Raw genomic sequence first — 24939 nt, forward strand, 5'->3', positions numbered from 1 at the left:
TAGTTTTACTTTCTTTCTCCAAAATCTGCTCATTCATTTAACTTCTTGCGGTAATTAAGCTTGTGTTCGCGCCTAACGAAGTCGAATTTAAATTATAACTAGCTGTAGACAAGAAATTATTCTTTCTGTGCAATTTAAAAAGAAAATCAAGTTGAGTTTAAGAGAGCGGCTCTCCATTATTTGGTCACCAAATTTACAAATCATCAAAAGAAAAATTACTGGAAAAACGGATTCATTCAGTTCAATCATAATTTTACATGATCATCTAGAACAAAACACCATAGAAAATTAAAGAAACACTAAAATTATTAAGAGGAGAAATTAAAAGCCGGTGAAAATCGTCTTACAAATCTTCATTCCATGCCAAGTTCTGCAGCCACTAAAATTAATAGTTATTCAAGTAGCTGCTTCCGAATAAGCACTGTGGCGCTGCACTCCTACAGGCACACAAATTCTATGCTAGTAGGCACTTTTTTCTTGAGGTGTTGGATAGCATGATCTCTTGCATTCTCTTTCTCATTCTCCAGTAGGGCATCGCTATCGAATCCCCAAGGCCAACCCCAAAACCGGACAGGATTTATAACAATCTTCTCCAGTGCAACAGCATTCTTCACCAAGTACCTGACATGCTTTACGCAACACTTGTGACCCCAATACCACCTTGAGGCAGTGATGGGGTTGTTTGGAAACTTTGAGGCAGTGATGGGGTTGTTTCTACCACCTTGAGGCAGTGATGGGGTTGTTTGGAAACTTTCTCTAGTACTGCCATGCCCTTGTTGGAGGTTCTGAACCCCAACTGCAACAAGGAAAGCAAACAAAACCAGATTCAAAACAAACCCCGTTATTCATTCTTTTGGTTCTTCAAGAATACAGGTAACAGAGAGATGAGAGGATATGAACGCACAAAAACATTCATGCATATATCAAATTTTATTTGGTAACCTATCAATAACAAAGGCATACAATACATACATACCCCCAAAACAAGGCTGCGCAAGTCAGGAGCTGCCTTCATGAAAGACGCTAAGCGACCAAGGGACAGACAGTAGTTGGCATCCACTAATAATTCCAAATGCTTTAGATTTGATAACACGGGAAACGCATGATTCTGATTGTAGACCTGAAAGCCAACAACAACTGAGTAAGGGACGCGACAATACTTGATCTCAACCAAATAACATGGGATAAGTATGCTAACCGCTCCCCTGATATCCAGCTTCAGGGTCTCTAAATGAGAAAGACGGCACGAGAGTTGACTGAACGCAAGCCTTATGAATTCAGCAAAAGTGCCCCACTTGTAAACGGATACCTCAACCAGCAGGGGCACATTATTGAAACTCAAATCTATTATCTGTCCACAATAAATAAAGGAGACAATGTTTGCACCAGAGATCTCAATGAAGCTGAGATCAAGGCAATACTTTATCTCTAAATACTTCAATGCGATGTCAAATAGTGTCAAACATAGTAGTATTTCTCCAAGCCATAGCACGTCCTAATATTAAGTTGAAGAGTAAGAATAGTTATATGACATTAAATTGAAAGTCTAACTAATTAAGATGATTGTAATAAACATGAGGCACTGTTCTGCAAATATAACAGGGCTGCAAACCAATTGGTAAAAGCACACTTTTATATGAAAATAAAAACAAAAAATTCAATTAAATAAGCATCAGCATGCACTCCATAATTGTCTCTCCTTATTTTTTTAATTTATGTTAGTTTGTATGCAAATGATTTGGGAAATTATAGGAGTGCAAAATGGATAGAACCCAGAACTGAAATGAAGAGAAAACACACATCCAATTTGGTGATGGTAAAAATGGAAAAGGGATTTGATCAATACCCGATCGAATCACTGGCGAGAGAGCTCCGATTTCAAAAATTAATCCAAAAATACTTAATGTTAGCCTCTTCAATCAAATTCTACTTAACCTAAGACTAATCCAATCCTAATCAGCGAACATGACTTGAATATTTGTATGGCAAATAGACAGCAAGCGAATGCTCAAACCTGGAATGTGTAGCCACTGGTATTCTCCATGTGTATCACTCCCGAAACACGTTAAAAGCTTTGGCAAGTAAGCAAACTGCAACATCGATACAATGACAAACAGAACTTCAATTACACACTGCCAAACCATCCAAAACTTTACTCAATAAGAGAACAATTAAAACATATTATATTGTAATGAAAAAAATTGTAAGGCCACATCCAAATTGAATCGTGCATCTTTAGAAAAAACTGCAAAAAAAAAAAAAAAAAAAAAAAAAAAAGAGAAAAAAATCAGATTGCAAAACTATCTATGTAAATACTTAAAATCTTTGTAAAAGAATATACTATAATCGAACAAACAGCATAAAACTCACCAAGTTGCTTCAAGTCATGAAGCCTGAAATGCAATGAAACCAATTCATTTGCAGCAAACAACATACACATATTTCTTTTGACAAAGAGGTATACAAAAACCAAGCTACCTGTAAAACTCCTACGTATCAATAAACTGTACCCAACACCAATGGCCCACCAGTCTTAGCGACAATGAAGCTGAAGCCACCAATCTCTCGTGGGATGAAACTGACAATGAATTGAGAAACTAAAATTGTAAAGGAAAATTAATAATAGAGAGAAAAAGAAATATCGGTGTAGCATATTCTCATAGAATTTGAAACAGTATGTGAACCTGTGTAATAAAATAAAAAATATAAAAAGCTATGAAAGAAACAAATATCTGAACATTAACAGTTTTTTATATACTTGCTCGGGAAACGAAAGCATGAAAGAGAGATCAAACCTGAAAGAAATCAGAAATGACTGTTCAGTGATCTTTGGGCGTGTGTGGGATTAGTAGAATTATAATGAGGCATTGAATCTATTTATCTCTGAAGAGTAGTTTGCATAAAGAAAACATAAACATAAGGAGGGTCCTTTTGTGGCCTAGAAAGTGAGTGAAAATAAGCCCAGGAAACGCACCAAATATGATAAAAAAAAAAGCACTCAAAAGCTAAATTGTTATACGAAAATAACATGCGGAAAATAACCCAGGGGAACCTCTGTTGGAGGATACAACGAACCAAAAGAAAAAACGGAGTTTGTGGTAGAGGAATGGGCTTAGGGTGCCGATGGGTGAATACTGAGTGTCGATGGAGAAGCAAATCTGAAAAATGGTTGAAAATGAACACCCCAATCTCCTTTTCAGAACGTGGGTTGTACATGAAGATGACAGTTGCCGTTTGTTTGGATAGTTGGATAGTGCTTATATAAAAAATCGGAGTGATGTTTTCATTGTCCATTTTTTTAATCTAAGGGGCCACATTCATTGATGAAATTTAGGATGAAGCTTTGAGGGAGGGTTTGATTCATCCAACGAATAAAAACAAGAGTGTAGAAAAAGTATATCTCACGTAAGCATCTCCCATGTGTGTTGTGTTTCATTTCACTATGTTACCCCTATTATAAGCAGTTACTTTTGTGTTGAATGAGGACATTATGGGAATATTGACAGCTTCACCAAACTACCCCTATTATAAGCAGTTACTTTTGTGTTGAATGAGGACATTATGGGAATATTGAAAGCTTCACCAAACTGGCCTTCTCACTTTATATATATATATATAGATATAGATATATATATATATATATTTTTTTTTTCTTCAAATCTCTCTAGAAATATATATAAGCAGCTAAATGAAATACAAGGACGAAAACCCTAGCTTCAAGAGTGACCGCCGTTTGAACCCTGAACCGTTGAGATGGATGCCTTCGGTAACAATGGCGAATTTCCAATTGATCCAATGGCTGGGCAATTTCCAAATGATCCAATTGAAGGGTAAATCTGTTGTTTGGAGAATTTTGATTTTCTGTGTTTGCTGTGGACAATTAAAGAAACACTAAAATTAATAAGAGGAGAAATTAAAAGCCGGTGAAAATCGTCTTACAAATCTTCATTCCATACCAAGTTCTGCAGCCACTAAAATTAATAGTTATTCAAGTAGCTGCTTTCAAATAAGCACTGCGGCGCTGAGAGAAAAACGTAGAAAAGAATAGAGAGAGAAAACGTTTTTTTGTAGAAAATAATACAGAGAGAGCAGACGTTGGCTTTTAGTTGAAAATTGGCTTTTAGCTGGAAATAATAGGATACTCAACCCATCTGAAAAATGCTGGCAGAGAATAAAATATGTCCCCACTCCACTGTGATAGGAAGCACCATATAATAATCTCCATGTCCATTCAAACAAGATCACCAACTCATTCGATAAATGAAATAGAAGGGCAAATACCCAAGCTTCTGAGAGTGACCTCCGTTTGAACCCTTAATCCTTGAGATGGATACCTTCGGCAATAATGGCAAACTTCCAGTTGATCCAGTTAATCCAATTGATTGGTAAATCTGTTGTTTGGAGAATTTTGATTTTCATTTGTTTGGTACCGCACAGGGAAGTTTGATTGGTTTAATTTCTTTTGGTTATTGCTGTTTTTTGTGTTCCAGGATGCAGTTGGACCAGCATTTTCAGGAGGCTTTGTGGCTTCAGGAGCAGCATTTTCAGAAGGCTTTGTGGCTTAAGGAGTATGAGAACTTCCATCAAGGTCTCCTTTGTAATAATTCTGCAGCAGCAGTGGCAGAGGGGTATGCAATTTAGTATTATTGTTGATAATATAAATAAACAATGCAAAATAACGTGCATATTGGTGGGTGCGTGCTCTTTTTGGAAAGATTTATGTTTCTCTTTATCCATTTTAAGGAGTAGGGGTTTAATTTATTTTGTTTGTTGCTGTTTTTTGTGTTCTAGGGACATATTCCAGGGGGATCACCAACAGGCGGCTGCTAATGTTTCTGCAATGCAGGCACTGAGGTGGTTGTGTTTTGTTTGTTTGTTTTTGTTTCTCTTTTTAAGTGTCGTTTAAATTTCCTTATTTATTTTAATTCTAGATGCTTTTAATTATGTTTCTCTCTGTCTCTTTAAACTCTTTTATCCTTCTTTTTCAGTGAACAAGTGGGTGGCTCCATATCAGCACCAAAAGTGTTCGAAATCGAAGTAAACTTCCAGAAAAGGCCGACAAATACAAAGAGTCACCCCAAAATTCCCGTCTACCCAACTCATAAGGTGTCTGTCTTGAGGGAACTTCTAGTGGGCAAGAAGGCCAAGCTACCAAAGGGTTATCTCTTTGCCTACCGTATGAGAGTACTAAATGAAGATAAAAGTTTCCTAGACCAGGGGATGGTGGATGTGGGAGTCCCGAAACTAGACGTGCTGGACAACATCACCAATAATCACCGACAGGCAGCCGCTAATGTTTCGGCAATGCAGACACTGAGGTGGTTTTTTTTTTGTTTTTTTTTTTTCTCTTTTAAGTGTCATTTAAATTTCCTTATTTATTTTATGTCAGATGCTTTTAATTACGTTTCTCTCTGTCTCTCTAAACTTGTGTATCCTTCTTTTTTAGTGAACCAGTGGGTGGCTCCACATTAGCCCCAAAAACGATCGAAATCAAAATAGAATTGTGGGAAAGGCTGGCAATTCTACTTTGATTTGCCGACTCTTTTTATTTGCCAGCCTTTCCCACAATTCTACTTTGATTTCGATCGTTTTTGGGGCTAATGTGGAGCCACCCACTGGTTCACTAAAAAAAAGGATACAAAAGTTTAGAGAGACAGAGAGAAACGTAATTAAAAGCATCTGACATAAAATAAATAAGGAAATTTAAATGACACTTAAAAGAGAAAAAAAAAACAAACAAAAAAAAAACCACCTCAATGTCTGCATTGCCGAAACATTAGCGGCTGCCTGTCGGTGATTATTGGTGATGTTGTCCAGCACGTCTAGTTTCGGGACTCCCACATCCACCATCCCCTGGTCTAGGAAACTTTTATCTTCATTTAGTACTCTCATACGGTAGGCAAAGAGATAACCCTTTGGTAGCTTGGCCTTCTTGCCCACTAGAAGTTCCCTCAAGACAGACACCTTATGAGTTGGGTAGACGGGAATTTTGGGGTGACTCTTTGTATTTGTCGGCCTTTTCTGGAAGTTTATTTCGAACACTTTTGGTGCTGATATGGAGCCACCCACTTGTTCACTGAAAAAGAAGGATAAAAAAGTTTAAAGAGACAGAGAGAAACATAATTAAAAGCATCTAGAATTAAAATAAATAAGGAAATTTAAACGACACTTAAAAAGAGAAACAAAAACAAACAAAACAAAACACAACCACCTCAGTGCCTGCATTGCAGAAACATTAGCAGCCGCCTGTTGGTGATCCCCCTGGAATATGTCCCTGGAACACAAAAAACAGCAACAAACGAAATAAATTAAACCCCTACTTCTTAAAATGGATAAAGAGAAACATAAATCTTTCCAAAAAGAGCACGCACACACCAATATGCACGTTATTTTGCATTGTTTATTTATATTATCAACAATAATACTAAATTGCATACCCCTCTGCCACTGCTGCTGCAGAATTATTACAAAGGAGACCTTGATGGAAGTTCTCATACTCTTAAGCCACAAAGCCTTCTGAAAATGCTGCTCCTGAAGCCACAAAGCCTCCTGAAAATGCTGGTCCAACTGCATCCTAGAACACAAAAAACAGCAATAACCAAAAGAAATTAAACCAATCAAACTTCCCTGTGCGGTACCAAACAAATGAAAATCAAAATTCTCCAAACAACAGATTTACCAATCAATTGGATCAATTGGATCAACTGGAAGTTTGCCATTATTGCCGAAGGTATCCATCTCAAGGGTTAAGGGTTCAAACGGAGGTCACTCTCAGAAGCTTGGGTATTTGCCCTTCTATTTCATTTATCGAATGAGTTGGTGATCTTGTTTGAATGGACATGGAGATTATTATATGGTGCTTCCTATCACAGTGGAGTGGGGCCATATTTTATTCTCTGCCAGCATTTTTCAGATGGGTTGAGTATCCTATTATTTCCAGCTAAAAGCCAATTTTCAACTAAAAGCCAACGTCTGCTCTCTCTGTATTATTTTCTACAAAAAAACGTTTTCTCCCTCTATTCTTTTCTACGTTTTTCTCTCAGCGCCGCAGTGCTTATTCGAAAGCAGCTACTTGAATAACTATTAATTTTAGTGGCTGCAGAACTTGGTATGGAATGAAGATTTGTAAGACGATTTTCACCGGCTTTTAATTTCTCCTCTTATTAATTTTAGTGTTTCTTTAATTGTCCACAGCAAACACAGAAAATCAAAACTCTCCAAACAACAGATTTACCCTTCAATTGGATCAATTGGAAATTGCCCAGCCATTGGATCAATTGGAAATTCGCCATTGTTACCGAAGGCATCCATCTCAATGGTTCAGGGTTCAAACGGCGGTCACTCTCGAAGCTAGGGTTTTCGTCCTTGTATTTCATTTAGCTGCTTATATATATTTCTAGAGAGATTTGAAGAAAAAAAATATATATATATATATATATCTATATATATAAAGTGAGAAGGCCAGTTTGGTGAAGCTTTTAATATTCCCATAATGTCCTCATTCAACACAAAAGTAACTGCTTATAATAGGGGTAGTTTGGTGAAGCTGTCAATATTCTCATAATGTCCTCATTCAACACAAAAGTAACTGCTTATAATAGGGGTAACATAGTGAAATGAAACACAACACACATGGGAGATGCTTACGTGAGATTCTTTTTCTACACTCTTAGCCAAGATTGTTTTTATTCGTTGGATGAATCAAACCCTCCCTCAAAGCTTCATCCTAAATTTCATCAATGAATGTGGCCCCTTAGATTAAAAAAATGGACAATGAAAACATCACTCCGATTTTTGATATAAGCACTATCCAACTATCCAAACAAACGGCAACTGTCATCTTCATGTACAACCCACGTTCTGAAAAGGAGATTGGGGTGTTCATTTTCAACCATTTTCCAGATTTGCTTCTCCATCGACACTCAGTATTAACCCATCGGCACCCTAAGCCCATTCCTCTACCACAAACTCCGTTTTTTCTTTTGGTTCGTTGTATCCTCCAACAGAGGTTCCCTTGGGTTATTTTCCGCGTGTTATTTTCGTATAACAATTTAGCTTTTGAGTGCTTTTTTTTTTATCATATTTGGTGCGTTTCCTGGGCTTATTTTCACTCACTTTCTAGGCCACAAAAGGACCCTCCTTATGTTTATGTTTTCTTTATGCAGACTACTCTTCAGAGATAAATAGATTCAATGCCTCATTATAATTATACTAATCCCACACACGCCCAAAGATCACTGAACAGTCATTTCTGATTTCTTTCAGGTTTGATCTCTCTTTCATGCTTTCGTTTCCCGAGCAAGTATATAAAAAACTGTTAATGTTCAGATATTTGTTTCTTTCATAGCTTTTTATATTTTTTATTTTATTACACAGGTTCACATACTGTTTCAAATTCTATGAGAATATGCTACACCGATATTTCTTTTTCTCTCTATTATTACTTTTCTTTTACAATTTTAGTTTCTCAATTCATTGTCAGTTTCATCCCACCAGAGATTGGTGGCTTCAGCTTCATTGTCGCTAAGACTAGTGGGCCATTGGTGTTGGGTACAGTTTATTGATACGTAGGAGTTTTACTGGTAGCTTGGTTTTTGTATACCTCTGTGTCAAAAGAAATATGTGTATGTTGTTTGCTGCAAATGAATTGGTTTCATTGCATTTCAGGCTTCATGACTTGAAGCAACTTGGTGAGTTTTATGCTGTTTGTTCGATTATAGTATATTCTTTTACAAAGACTTTAAGTGTTTACATAGATAGTTTTGCAATCTGATTTTTTTCTCTTTTTTTTTTTTTTTTTTTTTTTTGCAGTTTTTTCTAAAGATGCACGATTCAATTTGGATGTGGCCTTACAATTTTTTTCATTACAATATAATATGTTTTAATTGTTCTCTTATTGAGTAAAGTTTTGGATGGTTTGGCAGTGTGTAATTGAAATCCTGTTTGTCATTGTATCGATGTTGCAGTTTGCTTACTTGCCAAAGCTTTTAACGTGTTTCGGGAGTGATACACATGGAGAATACCAGTGGCTACACATTCCAGGTTTGAGCATTCGCTTGCTGTCTATTTGCCATACAAATATTCAAGTCATGTTCGCTGATTAGGATTTGATTAGTCTTAGGTTAAGTAGAATTTGATTGAAGAGGCTAACATTAAGTATTTGTGGATTAGGATTGGATTAATCTTTCTACTTGTGCTGCCTCTGCTCTGATATCTGCAAGTACGGCAAACTGGTTTGAGCTACCGTAAAAAGAAAATCAAGTTGAGTTTAAGTGTTGTTTAAATTTTCATATTTATTTTATGTCAGTTACTTTTCATTATGTTTCTCTCTGTCTCTCTAAACTCTTTTGTCATTTTTTTTTCCAATGAACCAATGGGTGGCTCCACGTCAGCACCAAATACGAACGAAATCAAAGTAGAACTGCAGGGAAGGCTGACAAATAAAAAGAGTCGGTACAAATTTCGTGTCGACCCAACTGATAAGGAGTCTGTCCTAAGGATACTTCTAGTGAACAAGAAGACCCAGCTACTGCAGGGTTATTTCTTTGCCACCGATATGGCAGTAGTGAATGAAGATAAAAGCTTCTTAGATCAAGGTATGGTGGGTGTGGGAGTCTTGCAACTGTACGTGTTGAACTCCGTCTCCAATTTTTCTTGACATTAATTCACATGGGAATAATTTTTGCAAATACTATTCGACATCTGACCCAAAACTAATTGGGATCAAAGTAGATGCAAATTAATATTTGTTCAACCTTTTGAGTTTTTACTAGAATAACAATCTTTCTACTTGTACTCCCTTTGCTTTGATATCTGCAAGACTGCAAATTGCTTTGAGCTGCCTTAAAAGAAAATCAAGTTGAGTTTAAGTGTCGTTTAAATTTTCTTATTTATTTTATGTCAGTTGCTTTTCATTACGTCTCTTTGTCTCTCTAAACTCTTTTGTCCTTTTTTTTAGTGAACCAGTGGGTGGCTCCACATCAGCACCAAAAACAATCGAAATCAAAGTAGAATTGCAGGGAAGGCTGATAAATAAAAAGAGTCAGTACAAACTTTGTGTCGACCCAACACATAAGGAGTATGTCATGAGGGTACTTCTAGTGAACAAGAAGGCCCAGCTACCGCATGGTTATTTCTTTGCCACCGATATGGCAGTAGTGAATGAAGATAAAAGTTTCCTAGACCAGGGGATGGTAGGTGTGGAAGTCCCAAAACTGTACGTGCTAGACTACATCTCCAATTTTTCTTGACATTAATTCATATGGCAATAATTATTGCAAATACTATTCGACATCAAACCCAAAACTAGTTGGGATGAAAGTAGATGCAAATTAATCTTTGGTCAACCTTTTGAGTTTTTACTAGAATAACAATCTTTCTACTTGTGCTGCCCTCTACTTTGATATTTGCAAGTACTGCAAACTGGTTTAAGCCGCCTTAAAAAGAATATCATGTTGAGTTTAAGTGTCGTTTAAATTTTCTTATTTATTTTATGTCAGCTGCTTTTCATTACGTTTCTCTCTGTCTCTCTAAACTCTTTTGTCCTTCTTTTTCAATGAACCAGTGGGTGGCTCCACATCAGCACAAAAAACGATCGAAATCAAAGTAGAATTGCAAGGAAGGCTGACAAATATAAAGAGTCAGTACAAATTTCGCATCGACCAAACTAATAAGGAGTCTGTCCTTAGGGTACTTCTAGTGAACAAAAAGGCCCAGCTACCACATCATTATTTCTTTGCCACCAATATGGCAGTAGTGAATGAAGATAAAAGTTTCCAAAACCAGGTGATGGTGGGTTTGGGAGTCCTAAAACTGTACATGTTGGACTCTGTCTCCAATTTCTCTTGACCTTAATTCATATGGGAATACTTATTGCAAATACTATTCGACATCAAACCCAAAAACTAATTGGGATCAAAGTAGAAGTAAATTAATCTTTGTTCAACCTTTTGAGTTTTTACTAGAATAACAATCTTTCTACTTGTACTGCCCTCTGCTTTGATATATACAAGTACTGCAAGCTAGTTTGAGCTGCCTTAAAAAGAAAATCAAGTTGAGTTTAAGTGTCGTTTAAATTTTCATATTTATTTTATGTTAGTTGCTTTTCATTACGTTTCTCTCTGTCTCTATAAACTTTTTTGTCCTTCTTTTTTAGTGAACCAGTGGGTGGCTCCACGTCAGCACCAAAAACGATCGAAATCAAAGTAGAATTGTAGGGAATGCTGACAAATAAAAAAAGTTGGTACAAATTTCGCGTCGACCCAACTGATAAGGAGTCTGTCCTGAGGGTACTTCTAGTGAACAAGAAGGCCCAGCTACCGTAGGGTTATTTCTTTGCCATCGATATGGCAGTAGTGAATGAAGATAAAAGTTTCCTAGACCAGGGCATGGTGGGTGTGGAGTCCCGAAATTGTACGTGCTGGACTCCGCCTCCAATTTCTCTTGACATTAATTTACATTGGAATAATTTTTGCAAATACTATTCGACATCAGACTCAAAACTAATTGGGATCAAAGTAGACGCAAGTTAATCTTTGTTCAACCTTTTGAGTTTTTACTAGAATAACAATCTTTCTACTTGTACTGCCCTCTGCTTTGATATCTGCAAGTACTGCAAACTGGTTTGAACTGCCTTAAAAAGAAAATCAACTTGAATTTAAGTGTCGTTTAAATTTTCTTATTTATTTTACGTCAACTGCTTTTCATTACGTTTCTCTCTATCTCTCCAAACTCTGTTGTCCTTCTTTTTTAGTGAGCTAGTGGGTGGATCCACATCAGCACAAAAAACGATCGAAATCAAAGTAGAATCGTAGTGAAGGCTGACAAATAAAAAGAGTTAGTACAAATTTCGCATCGACCCAACTCATAAGGAGTCTGTCCTGAGGGTACTTCTAGTGAACAAGAAGGCCCAGTTACCGCATGGTTATTTCTTTGCCACCGATATGGCAGTAGTGAATGAAGATAAAAGTTTCCATGACCAGAGGATGGTGGGTGTGGTAGTCCCAAAACTGTACGTGATGGACTCCATCTCCAATTTCTCTTGACATTAATTCATCCAGGAATAATTATTGCAAATACTATTCGACATCAGACCCAAAACTAATTGCGATCAAAGTAGATGCAAATTAATCTTTGTTCAACCTTTTGAGTTTTTACTAGAAGAACAATCTTTCTACTTGTACTACCTTCTGCTTTGATATCTGCAAGTACCGCAAACTGGTTTGAGCTGCCTTAAAAAGAAAATCAAGTTGAGTTTTAGTGTCTTTTAAATTTTCTTATTTATTTTATGTAAGTTGCTTTTCATTACGTTTCTCTGTCTCTCTGAACTTTTTTGTCCTTCTTTCTTAGTGAACCCATGAGTGGCTCTATATCAGCACCAAAAATGATTGAATTAAATGTAAAATTGCAGGGATGGCTGACAAATAAAAAGAGTCAGTACAAATTTCGCGTCGACCCAACTCATAAGGAGTTTGTCACGAGGGTAATTCTAGTGAACAAGAAGGCATAGCTACCGCAGGGTTATTTCTTTGCCACCAATATGGCAGTAGTGAATGAAGATAAAGGTTTCCTTGACCATGGGATGGTGGGTGTGGGAGTCCTGAAATTGTATGTGCTGGACTCCGTTTCCAATTTCTCTTGACATTAATTCATATGGGAATAATTATTGCAAATACAAATCGACATCAGACCCAAAACTAATTGGGATCAAAGTAGATGCAAATTAATGTTTGTTCAACCTTTTGAGTTTTTACTAGAATAACAATCTTTCTACTTGTATTGCCTTCTGCTTTGATATATGCAAGTACTGCAAACTGGTTTGAGCTACCTTAAAAAGAAAATCAAGTTGGGTTTAAGTGTCGTTTAAATATTCTTATTAATTTTATGTCAGTTGCTTTTCATTATGTTTCTCTCTGTCTCTCTAAACTCTTTTGTCCTTTTTAGTAAACCAGTGGGTGGCTCCACATCAGCACCAAAAACGATAGAAATCAGAAGTAGATTTGCAGGGGAGGCTGACAAATAAAAAAGTCAATACAAATTTCGAGTTAACCCAACTCATAAAAGTCTGTCCTGAGGGTACTTCTAGTGAACAAGAAGGCCCAGCTACCGCAAGGTTATTTCTTTGCCACCAATATGACAGTAGTGAACAAAGATAGAAGTTTCCTAGACCAGGGGATGATGGGTGTGGGAGTCCCGAAATTGTACGTGCTGGACTCCGTCTTCAAATTTCTCGACATTAATTCATATGAGAATAATTATTGCAAATACTATTCGACATCAGACCCAAAACTAATTGGGATCAAAGTAGATGCAAATTAATCTTTGTTTAACCTTTTGAGTTTTTGCTAGAATAATAGTATTTCTACTTGTATTGCCCTTTGCTTTGAAATGTGCAAGTACTGCAAACTGGTTTGAGGTGCCTTACATCTTGGAGTTAGTTTTACTTTCTTTCTCCAAAATCTGCTCATTCGTTTAACTTCTTGCGGTAATTAAGCTTGTGTTCGCACCTAATGAAGTTGAATTTAAATTATAACTAGCTGTAGACAAGAAATTATTCCTTCTGTGCAATTTAAAAAGAAAATCAAGTTGAGTTTAAGAGAGCAGCACTCCATTATTTGGTCACCAAATTTACAAATCATCAAAAGAAAAATTACTGGAAAAACGGATTCATTCAGTTCAATCATAATTTTACATGATCATCTAGAACAAAACACCAAAAACAATTAAAGAAACACTAAAATTATTAAGGGGAGAAATTAAAAGCCGGTGAAAATTGTCTTACAAATCTTCATTCCATGCCAAGTTCTGCAGCCACTAAAATTAATAGTTATTCAAGTAGCTGCTTCCGAATAAGCACTGCGGCGCTGCACTCCTACAGGCACACAAATTCTATATTAGTAGGCACTTTTTTCTTGAGGTGTTGGATAGCATGATCTCCTGCATTCTCTTTCTCATTCTCCAGTAGGGCATCGCTATCGAATCCCCAAGGCCAACCCCAAAACCGGACAGGATTTATAACAATCTTCTCCAGTGCAACAGCATTCTTCACCAAGTACCTGACATGCTTTACGCAACACTTGTGACCCCAATACCACCTTGAGGCAGTGATGGGGTTGTTTGGAAACTTTCTCTAGTACTGCCATGTCCTTGTTGGAAGTTCTGAACCCCAACTGCAACAAGGAAAGCAAACAAAACCAGATTCAAAACAAACCCCGTTATTCATTCTTTTGGTTCTTCGAGAATACAGGTAACAGAGAGATGAAAGGATATGAACGCACAAAAACATTCATACATATATCAACTTTTATTTGGTAACCTATCAATAACAAAGGCATACAATACATACATACCCCCAAAACAAAGCTGCGCACGTCAGGAGCTGCCTTCATGAAAGACGCTAAGCGACCAAGGGACAGACAGTAGTCGGCATCCACTAATAATTCCAAATGCTTTAGATTTGATAATGCGGGAAACACATGATTCTGATTGTAGACCTGAAAGCCAACAACAACTGAGTAAGGGACGCGACAACACTCGATCTCAACCAAATAACATGGGTTAAGTATGCTAACCGCTCCCCTGATGTCCAGCTTCAGGGTCTCTAAATGAGAAAGACGGCACGAGAGTTGACTGAACGCAAGCCTTATGAATTCAGGCGCCTTTCCCGGTCTCTCACTTGTTCTTCGAGGCCCAAGAAGCAGTACATAGCATCGCCTACTTCAAAACTAAAGTTGACCCTCCTTCAAAAAAAATTTTGGCTACACCACTGAAACTAACCATCGTGATTATTTTCCCTTTTTTCATTGACAACCATCACTAAACTTGCGTAGTCAATTGCAACAATTCTTCATAATTCTTCGTAAAGGGAAAATAATCATGATGGTGCAAGGAATAGTACAATTAAAATCAAAATATCGTCCAATGCCTGCATGTCCCAATAAATAAATACAAGGCGTTCTACAACATTCAAATGACTTCAACATAACACTATTTCAAGTTCGGCTGACTATCTATTCAAGTCTTTTCCACAAAGTAATCATTGAGTCCTTGTTTAAAGAAGTTATCCTATAAGCCTTCTCGGCAAAATGAGGTATTCCCAATTGATGTTCGATGCAGTAAAATTCGAACCACATTTGAAATTCAAAGTAACTAGCAGCCTTGTTTTCGATGTAACTAGCAGTCTTGTCTTCATTTAAGGGCCGATTTAATGTGGGCTGGAATAAATTGTCCATTGGGCTTTTGGGTGAAAGTAATTAGAAGGCTTTTCTTCTGTCGGCGTCGTCTAGGGTTTTAGTTGTTACAGACCCTATAAAACGAGCACGATGGCTGCCTACAATTAGTTAACCTTCAATTCGCAGACCTGAGTCTGGAGGCCGGAGCCGCCGTTGCAGAATATTACCATTACTCTCCTCCTCTTGGTGATCGCCCTGCTTAATATGGCCTTCTGAATTCAGGGAACTTCTGGATTCAGGGCCTGCATATGGACAGGGTGGTTACCAATGGGATGACGGTGATATTTAATTCATGATGTTGGCAAACTCGTCGGAAAATCGACGCCGGCGCTGGCAAACTCACCGGGGACAGAGCTCTGAAGTGGCCGCCATACCACTCCCCTCGCTGACATTTCACGAAGAAGATAAGGAACACGAAAATTATGCTAAAGTTCAGTGCTTTTTGTTGTTTTACTTTGTTTTTGTGTTCTAGGGTTTCAGGGTTTGGTTGCTGCCTGCTGGTGACAGGGTTCGAAAGCTCGAGGATTTTGACCTTTAGCGAGGACTTGTTCTTTCTGTATGAATCAACTCTCAATTCTATGAAATTTCAGTTTCGACTTCAATGCCTGTTTTGAAATTTATTTCATGATGTTCGAGTTGGGATCTCAAATATCGCCTTTGTGCTTGAATTTATGATGCAAATCTTAAATTTTGTAACTCGTCTAAATTTGGAGTATGTGAGATTAGATATATTCTGAGATCGTGTTTTTCCTTCTTCGAAAACTGTCCCCGAAAGCCGTCATCTCCTTGCTCAGTCTACTGGTTATTATTTCCGGGCTGCCCTTCGGTCGAGTGTTTGCCACTAACTTCGCTTATCATGGCCTTTCAATTGAAATGGCACTAGATATGTTTTGACATGCTCGTTCTGCGCATTTGATATGTCTGAGGGCTGATATGACATGTCATAGCAAGGCTAGGATACCCTATGTATGTCGAATTTGGATAACGCCCCTAAGACTTGGTGTATTATCCGTCGAGGGTGCAAGTCTTTCATCTCAGGTAGTTTCTCTAACAATTAATCATAAACTCCTTTCTAGTGTTAATCAGACAGCTTCTATGATGATTAAACCTTGAATTCCCAAAATTAATCCAAGTTTTGATCAAATATCTAAATCAGTTTTTCGTGTTCTTCTTTTCTTCCGAAAGTAAATTATTTTTTCATAATTAGTTAGGCAATTGATACAAAAGTTTTTGTTTATTGTTAATTTCGTATTTGATTTATTCATATTAGGGTTACAGATTAGATTGTTAATTTCGTTTTTTGCTTGTGTGTGTAATGATGTAGAGAGAGAGTAGTAGTGTAGCAGCAGCAAAATGAAAATGGGACAAGATATGTTGGTGGAAATCCTATCAAATCTGCCTCCCAAAACTCTGATGCGATTCAAATGCGTCTGTAAATGGTGGTATGCTCGCATCACCAATCCGAGTTTCACATTGAAGCACCTCTCCAACTCCGCCAACAACAGCCTCACCACTCTCGACCTTCTTTTCAAGAGATTAGTAGTGCAGCGGCAGCATGAGGAGGAGGAAACTGAACAAGTATTCCTGTTGCTGAAGTTATGCAAAGACGATGATAATATCAATGACGAGGATAGCAATAGCTACTCTCTTGTTTGTGTCCGATGAGCCATGCCTTCCAATGTGGCCAGATTAGGTTTGGACCCGCAGGAGGATTACAATTGGCCAGAACATATTGATACTGATTTTCATCCTCGATTTGGCTATGATCCCAAATCTAACGAGTACAAATTTGTGGCCTTTACTACTTATACTCAAGAGCTAGATGACATTATGACACTTACTACTCCACACAAAACGGGAGCATACACCATCAGTTGTGATTCTTGGAAAGACCTCGACACCGTTCTTTAGAAGCTGAAACTACTTTGTTTTGGCCTGACAGGTTCCTGATGTGCTTCAGGGGAATGTATTTTTGGCTGGGAATTGAGCAAGATAAGGAAATATCTGTTTATGACACTTTTGATGACCCTGAAGGCGGGCAAGGTATTTCATAGTATACCCGAACCATCTGAGCTCCAACGATTACCCCTGCGGTGTGACCTTGATTTGAAGCTTATTGTGTAGAATGAATCAGTTTCTTATGGTTCACAATGATGGACGCGTAGTTTGCTTTAATCTTTGTACTAAAAAGCGTATGTATATTCATTGCAACACAAGGTGAGTTTGTTGGTTATGTGAATAGCATAGTTTCGGTCAAGGGACGCAACCACAAGCCTGAGAGCATGGAGAATAATTGCTCAGACAAAGATGGAGATGCGATGGTGGCGGTAGACGGGAAGAGGGAAAGCTGCAGGAGGCGGTACACATATTCCGTTTAGGCCATTAACCGGTTGATGTTTCCCATAGAATCAAGAAGGTGATGGAGGGTCTCCGGGCAGAGTTTGGTGCGTTTCCCTGTAAACAGCAAGTTTGCTGTTTACATTAACTTTTGAGCTGTTATTTTTTTGTTTTCACGAAAGCTTCCATCTTAATTTCTTCTTGTTGGTTACGGGAATGTTCATATGATCCGTCTGTCTGCAATATTTGATGGATGCAGGTTCTATGCCATATTTGAGCCTCCTCTACGGGAAGTCGACGGAAGAAGAAGAAGAGGAAAAAAGCTCGAGAACTGGTTAATGCTCTGGATGAGGGCATTACTAGCTTGACCTTCCGCGTAACTCGCTTTGCATTGTATGAAATCGACTACGATGACAAATCTCTGAATTCTTGGACGAAGATTGATGAAATCGACCATTAGACAAGTTCTCTGAATTCATATAATTGCAAGCAAGTTAGCAACTCTGAGGTCGAACAAAGTTATAATATATCAATCATTTGCAAACGTGGAGTAATATATCAATATCAAAGGATCCAGGGAACGAAAAGGGAGTTATTGATAGTATATCCAATGAACCAATGAAGAGTTCTCTAGGCCGCAATCATTTTTTCATCTGGATATGCAGATAATATCGTTTGTTCAAAAAAATGATTCAACATTAATTAAGGGTGAAGCTAAAAAGATCATCTTTTTGGACTATATTTATAGATCACATGATGATGATGTGAAGGTTGATGATTAAATTATTTCTTTAAACTATTAAAATAACTATTAATAATCATCTCATTTGATTTTAAAATGTAATCTAAAAAGATTATTTTCCCAGAATTTTTCATTAATTAATCCGCCCCTGGTTTAATTAGCGGTACAATAAAACACATCATTTCCTTGGGAGTCCTTAATAATTCTCACCCAATTAAAATTAAGTTAAATTAATCATATAAAAACAAAATATTTGAAATGCCAAAAATACAAAGGAATGGCGAGCAGAGACATGAACAGCCCTACAATCTATTCAGCTCTCATAGTCTCACTCTCTCCAAATGGAAAGGGCCAAAAGTCTGAGGTGTTTAGTTGAATGTTACCTGAACAAGTAGATGATGAATGATCAAGAGACAGAGAGGCACGTAAGAGGATCTTCGTCCATTGGGCCGGATATCTGATCTCCTCTGTCACTGACTGCTGGACCCTGTGACTTCCAATGATCAAGATACAAAGAAAGGCTCGTAAGAGGACCTTTGTCCATTGGGTCGCCTATCAGATCTCCTCTGTCACTAACTGCTGGACCCTATGGCTTCCAATGATCAAGAGACAAAGAAAGGCTCGTAAGAGGGCCTTTGTCCATTGGGTCGCCTATCAGATCTCCTCTGTCACTAACTGCTGGACCCTGTGGCTTCCAATGATCAAGAGACAAAGAAAGGCTCGAAAGAGGATCTTCGTCCATTGGGTCGGCTATCTGATCTTCTCTGTCACTGACTGCCGGACTTTGTGGCTTCCAATGATGAAGGGACAAAGAAAGACGTGCAAGAAGATCTTCCTGCATTGGGCTGGATATCTGATCTCCTCTGTCACTGACTGCCGGACCCTGTAGCTGGAAGAGTATTGGGAGATTCTCAGGACGAGTTTGAGGCTGAATATGAGGGCCTGCAGGAAAAATACCATGAGGCAAGGAAAAACGTGAATGCGCAAGGCTGACACGATCATGATCATGCACTGCTATAGAACTACCCATGTAATTACTGAGATCATAATTATTAGATGGCTCATAATTATCAGCTGACTCCTCATAGAACCGAGCTGGATGTCGGTAAAAAACACAACTAGCTTGATCCAAATCATTCGTATTTTCCTTTATAGGTTTGTTCCAATCTAGATTAACCATTGTTCTCATTGATGGCAAATGATGGCAAAATGTTTGAAAAGTGGAGAAAATGTCGGAGATTTTCTATTGAGAAATCCATCATTTCAACTCTCATAGTCTCACTATCTCCAAATGGTAAAGGCCAAGAGACTCAGGTGTGTGGCTGAATGTTACCTGAACAAGTAGATGATGAATGATCAAGAGACAGAGAGAGGCGCGTAAGAGGATCTTCGTCCACTGGGTAGAGTACCGAGAGATTCTCAGGACGAGTTTGAGGCTGAATATGATGGCCTGCAGGAAAAGTATTAGAAGACGAGGAAAAATGTGAATGCGCAAGGCTGAGAGGACCATGAGCATGCATTGCTATAGTACTACCGATGGAATTACTGGGATCATAAGCATTAGATGGCTCAGAACTATAAGATGACTCCTCATAGAACCGAGCTAGATGATGGTCAAAAACATAACTAGCTTGGTCCAAATCATGTGTATTTTCCTTTATAAGTTTGTTCCACACTAGATTAACCATTGTTCTCATTGATAGCAAATGATGGCAAAATGTTTGAAAATGGAGAAAATTTCGGAGATTTTCTATTGAGAAATCCATCATTTCTTAGTCTTGTGGAGGATATTTTTATCTTAACATGAACAGCCCTACAATCTATTCAACTCTCATAGTCTCACTAACTCCAAATGGTAAAGGCCAAGAGACTCAGGTGTGTGGCTGAATGTTACCTGAACAAGTAGATGATGAATAATCAAGAGACAGAGAGAGGTGCGTAAGAGGATCTTCGTCCACTGGGTAGGGTACTGAGAGATTCTCAGGACGAGTTTGAGGCTCAATATGATGGCCTGCAGGAAAAGTATTAGACGACGAGGAAAAACGTGAATGCGCAAGGCTGAGAGGACCATGAGCATGCACTGCTATAGTACTACCGATGGAATTACTGAGATCATAATCATTTGATGGCTCATAATTATCAGATGACTCCTCATAGAACCGGGCTGGATGTTGGTCAAAAACGTAACTAGCTTGGTCCAAATCATGCGTATTTTCCTTCATAGGTTTGTTCCACACTAGATTAACCATTGTTCTCATTAATGACCTATAATAATCAGATTTTCTTGAATGTGGAAGTACTATAACTTCAACTTTATCCCCACTTTGCAATTTGAGCTTATCGTTCGAGAGTTGTCCTTGCCAAAGTATGTGCCAAACATTATAGTTTGAAGGCTTATCCCAATATCCGTTGCCTAAGTAAACCTGCAACTTGGTACGCTTGGTATTATTTATAACAGTAATGCTAAATTCAAAATTACTTCCAAATGCAAAATTGTGCAAGAAGCACAGAGTCAGCCCTTCAAAAGTACGACCATCATTCGGGGGAATATCAAAACTAACTTTATTGCCATGGCTAACAAATGCAAACCAATCAGGAATAAACTTCCCATAGAGTAAAATGCCACCAAATCCGCATGAAGTCCATCCCTACATATACAATGCAAGTGTCTTATATATATATATATATATATATATATATATATATATGGATATCTACATGAAGACGTGCGTTTGTGTGTGCATGTGCACGATAAGAAGGTAATGAGAGGGATAGGGGGAGATACCTGTAGGATGTTCTTCCCAAAATAAGCTGTGAGATTGGTGCAGTTACTCATATCAATCAATGTCATGAAGTTTAATGACTTATCCAAGCCTGGAACCTCAATGAGTTTGGGTGAATCCCCTACCTTCAACTCTCTCATTTTTGACATTTCCGAAAAATTAGGCATTGTTTCCAATGCAGGACAATTAGTGGCATACAGAAATTTCAAATTTGTTGGTAAATCAGGGATTGTACGAAGGTAAAAGCAATCATTTAACCACAATGTTTCAAGCTTTGTAAGACCACTGAGGCTGGGTAGGATATGAAAATCATTCCCTTGAAGATCCAAAACTTGTAAAGAAATTAAACTCCCAAGATCCTGAGGGATTGCATCATGACCTAATTCCATACTGTTTAAGGATAAAAGAGTGAGATTCTTCAATCTAACTGTGGAAGATGGTATTTGTCTTATGGCTGTACACTCTGCTTCAAGTATTCTCAATGATATCATCTCCCCTAAATCCTCATGCACTTCTCTGAATTCGAAACAATCATTAAGAAGAAGAGTCTTAACATATTTCAACTTATAGAAATCCCTTGGAAGAGAACGAAGCTCTTCGCATTTTTTAAGGTTCACCAAAGAAAGTCTTTTAAGTTGACCAATGGAGGAGTGAATCTCGGACAAACTCCGACAATTTTCCAGTATCAACTCTTCAAGATTTGGGACTTGTGAAAAGTCCGGTGATTTAATTAGAGATACGGAATGACTGAGATTCATGATTTTCAACCTCTCTAGCAACTGTTACAGAAAACCAAAGGAAAATTGAAATTAATATCCAAAGGGAAGATGTCATAAAAAAAAGAAGGAAATCCAAAAAGAAATAGAAACAGAACATCATCATGTGTAATTGATCGTACCTTATAACCCTCCCAAACTTGTACCAGTTTGCTATACTGCATATCTAAAACTACTAGTCTTGGTTGATCAAAAAAGTCATCTGGTATGGACTTTAAGGGGCATCCTACCCAACACAACCATATTAACTCTTTGGGAAGATGTTTGTATTCTCCATTGAGCTGAACGTATTTGAGATGAAGGAATCTCAGTTTCTTCATATTGGCAAATGCTTCTGTACTGAAACTACACAATTTAGAGCTTCGAGGCCAAGGATCAGGGAAATTTAGAGCAAGTCCTTCAACTTCTTCAGTTCCCTGTTAACAAAAATGTGTAAGAAACGGATTATTTGCATATATTTACACGCATTATTATTCATTAGGCAAAATCACCTACGGTGAATATATTTACACGTAAATGTTGTTTAGTGTATAATAGACATACGTACGTTACATATATGTTTTCAAGTAGGATGCATTAATGCAAAATTTTATTGGGAATGTACTTACAGATTTATTTCTCAAGACATTGGCGACCTCTCGATGGTTCCACAACCTACTCCATTTTCCAGGGTGACCAAGTGATTTTTCAGAAATGATCACTCTGGCCATTTTTCGAAGCAAATCATGCATATTCAACTTGTTGCCGTCAACAGTTACAAGACATCGTTCACGGAGGACAGTGATTCCTATTGTTCCAAAAAATCCGCATCGATCTAATATTTTTGCGACATAGTCCTTGTCATCTCCAATAAAGAAACAAGATATGTCAAGAAATATAGCCTTCTCTGAATCATCTAGCCCATCATAGCTTATTCTGAGTCGATTTACAATTTGTCCATCTGGATATCTTCCTAATTTCTCCAATTGACTTTCCCACTCTGCCCACGATCTTTTAATCAAAAGAGATCCTAAAACTTCAAGCGCTAGTGGTAAACCTCCACAGTAAGAAACAACCTTTTTTGAAACTTCAAGATATCCTTGATTAGGACAACTATTTTTAAAGGCATGCCAACTAAATAGCTCAAGAGCTTCTTCTTCATTCATTTTCTTAGCCTGACATGCTCTGTCCACATTTAGTAGTACACGTTCATCTCGTGTTGTTATGATAATTCTACTTCCAGGACCAAACCAATCATGACTTCCAACTATTGCATCCAGTTGTTCCTTTTTATCTATGTTGTCCACGATAACAAGTATCTTTCTATGTCGAAATTGTTGTTTTATCAGACCGATACCTTCGGCAACACAGCTTATTTCATGCTTCTTTTTCAAGATGTCAGAAATAAGTTTTTTTTGCAAATCAACCAGATCATGTTTCCTTGTAGCATCACGAACGTCTGCAAGGAAACTTTTGAATTCAAACTGAGGATGAATTTGGTTATAAATGGCTTTGGCAGCTGTTGTTTTACCCAATCCACCCATACCCCAAATTCCAACCATGAGAACATCATTTGATCCACCACTTGAAAGATAACTGATAATATCTTGAACGCGAGAATCGATTCCAACTATGTGCTTGGCCACATGTAATTCGTTAGTGCTGGTGAGCCATTCACAAATATTCTCGTCAATAATTTTTGTAATGAACTCTGCTTCGGGCCTGAAAATTGAATTCATAAGCATTAGTGGGACTCAATGAAGGCTCGGTAGGAGATATCAGTACATAACAATTTTCTTTCCTTCTTCCCTTCATATAATATATGTGTGTGTGTGTGTGTGTGTGTATATTAACTAGCTACCAGCTAGTATGTGATTTTATGATGAACTTGAATAAAAGAATTCATTGATAACTAAAAGTTAGGCGTATGAATTAAACTCCAATTACGGTTTAGGTTACTTATGAGAGATTAAGGTGTATTCATTAAGCATGTGAATGAATGTTTAGATTATGTAAAATATAAATTAAGCATGTCAATTAATTGAGAGATTAAGTCATTCACTAAAATTTGCAGCTTCTGTGAAGGATCAATGTGAGAGATTAAGGTGTATTAATTAAGCATGTTAATTAGAGTAATACAACTTAAATCTTGAAAAGCAGCTGAATGATTACCCATTGCTAGCGTTTTTAAGATGGTGGCCAGACAAATTTGCAGCTTTTGTGAGAGCCTCTCCCCACAGCTTTAGCCTTTCTTGTTTAGCTTCACGTTTCTTGTCATCTTTTTCTTCACGGATGTCCTTTTCATGGTTCTGAAATGCTTCGGCTAAATCTCCGTCCTGCTTCCTGACATGCGAAGGATCGACGTGATAGAATATTGGCAAAACACGTCGCTGAAGTTCGGATCTGCACTCCATGATCTTCACCAGCTCGTCAAGACACCAACTCGAATCCGCATACCTCTTTGAGAAGATAATGACAGAGATCCTCGACTCTTCGATTGCACGAAACAGTTTCTCTTTTATTTCTTCCCCTCTTGGTAGATCGTCCTCATCAATAAAGACCTGGTACCCTCTGGCTTTTAATGCCGCGTGGAGGTGGCTCGTGAAGCCATAGCGCGTGTCTTCACCCCTGAAGCTCAAGAATACGTCGTACTTCCAGAGTTTGGACTGGGAGTAGGACGAAGAGGAGGCTTCGTGGGCTGTCATGGCGGTATCCACCGTTATGGCATAGCAGTGGCTCAGATCACAGACTGAAAAAATGGCAACAGCTGCGTTTCCGTTGCCGAAGGATGATACTTGAACGTAAGTCAAGATATTGAGTCAACAAAAGCAAAAGTTTAATATCTAATACTGTTGGCGTGTGGACCTGATAACAGAGGAAAAAAAGAGAGAGGAAGGTGCAGGGAAAGAGAGAGGAAAAGAGGAAAAAAGGGAACATGATAGAACAGACTAGAGAGGGTGCAGGGAAAGAGAGGAAAAGAGGAAAAAAAGAAAAGAAAAATGATAGGACATATTAGAGAGATTTTTTAGTGTGATTGGTATACGAAACATTACATATCACAATATTAATAGTGAAATAAGTGTGACTGGTAT

At 37.9% G+C, this 24939-nt stretch overlaps 2 protein-coding genes and 1 long non-coding RNA gene across 3 annotated transcripts; 1 reads left to right on the plus strand and 2 right to left on the minus strand.

The window, feature by feature from the left end:
* Positions 1–437: 437 nt before the first annotated feature.
* On the minus strand, positions 438–2044 carry LOC137746882 (uncharacterized). The gene is made up of 3 exons (XM_068486899.1): positions 2015–2044; positions 973–1435; positions 438–796 (listed from the first exon to the last, which is right to left on the minus strand). The coding sequence occupies exons 1-3, from the start codon at positions 2042–2044 to the stop codon at positions 438–440; spliced, it is 852 nt and encodes a 283-aa protein (XP_068343000.1).
* Positions 2045–15338: 13294 nt separating this feature from the next.
* Positions 15339–18211, plus strand: LOC137747418 (uncharacterized). The gene is made up of 3 exons (XR_011069961.1): positions 15339–16268; positions 16555–17674; positions 17827–18211. It is a non-coding gene; the product is annotated as an uncharacterized lncRNA (long non-coding RNA).
* A 136-nt stretch (positions 18212–18347) lies between these two features.
* On the minus strand, positions 18348–24606 carry LOC137747417 (disease resistance protein RPV1-like). Its single transcript, XM_068487522.1, has 7 exons — positions 24020–24606; positions 22477–23569; positions 21991–22284; positions 21095–21871; positions 20204–20957; positions 19643–19759; positions 18348–19251 (listed from the first exon to the last, which is right to left on the minus strand). Exons 1-7 carry the CDS (start codon positions 24550–24552, stop codon positions 18896–18898), a joined length of 3924 nt encoding a protein of 1307 aa, XP_068343623.1. The 5' UTR covers positions 24553–24606; the 3' UTR covers positions 18348–18895.
* Between the last annotated feature and the right edge of the window lie 333 nt (positions 24607–24939).

The sequence above is a fragment of the Pyrus communis genome, chromosome 10 (genome assembly GCF_963583255.1).
Source record: "Pyrus communis chromosome 10, drPyrComm1.1, whole genome shotgun sequence".
Taxonomy (NCBI): domain Eukaryota; kingdom Viridiplantae; phylum Streptophyta; class Magnoliopsida; order Rosales; family Rosaceae; genus Pyrus; species Pyrus communis.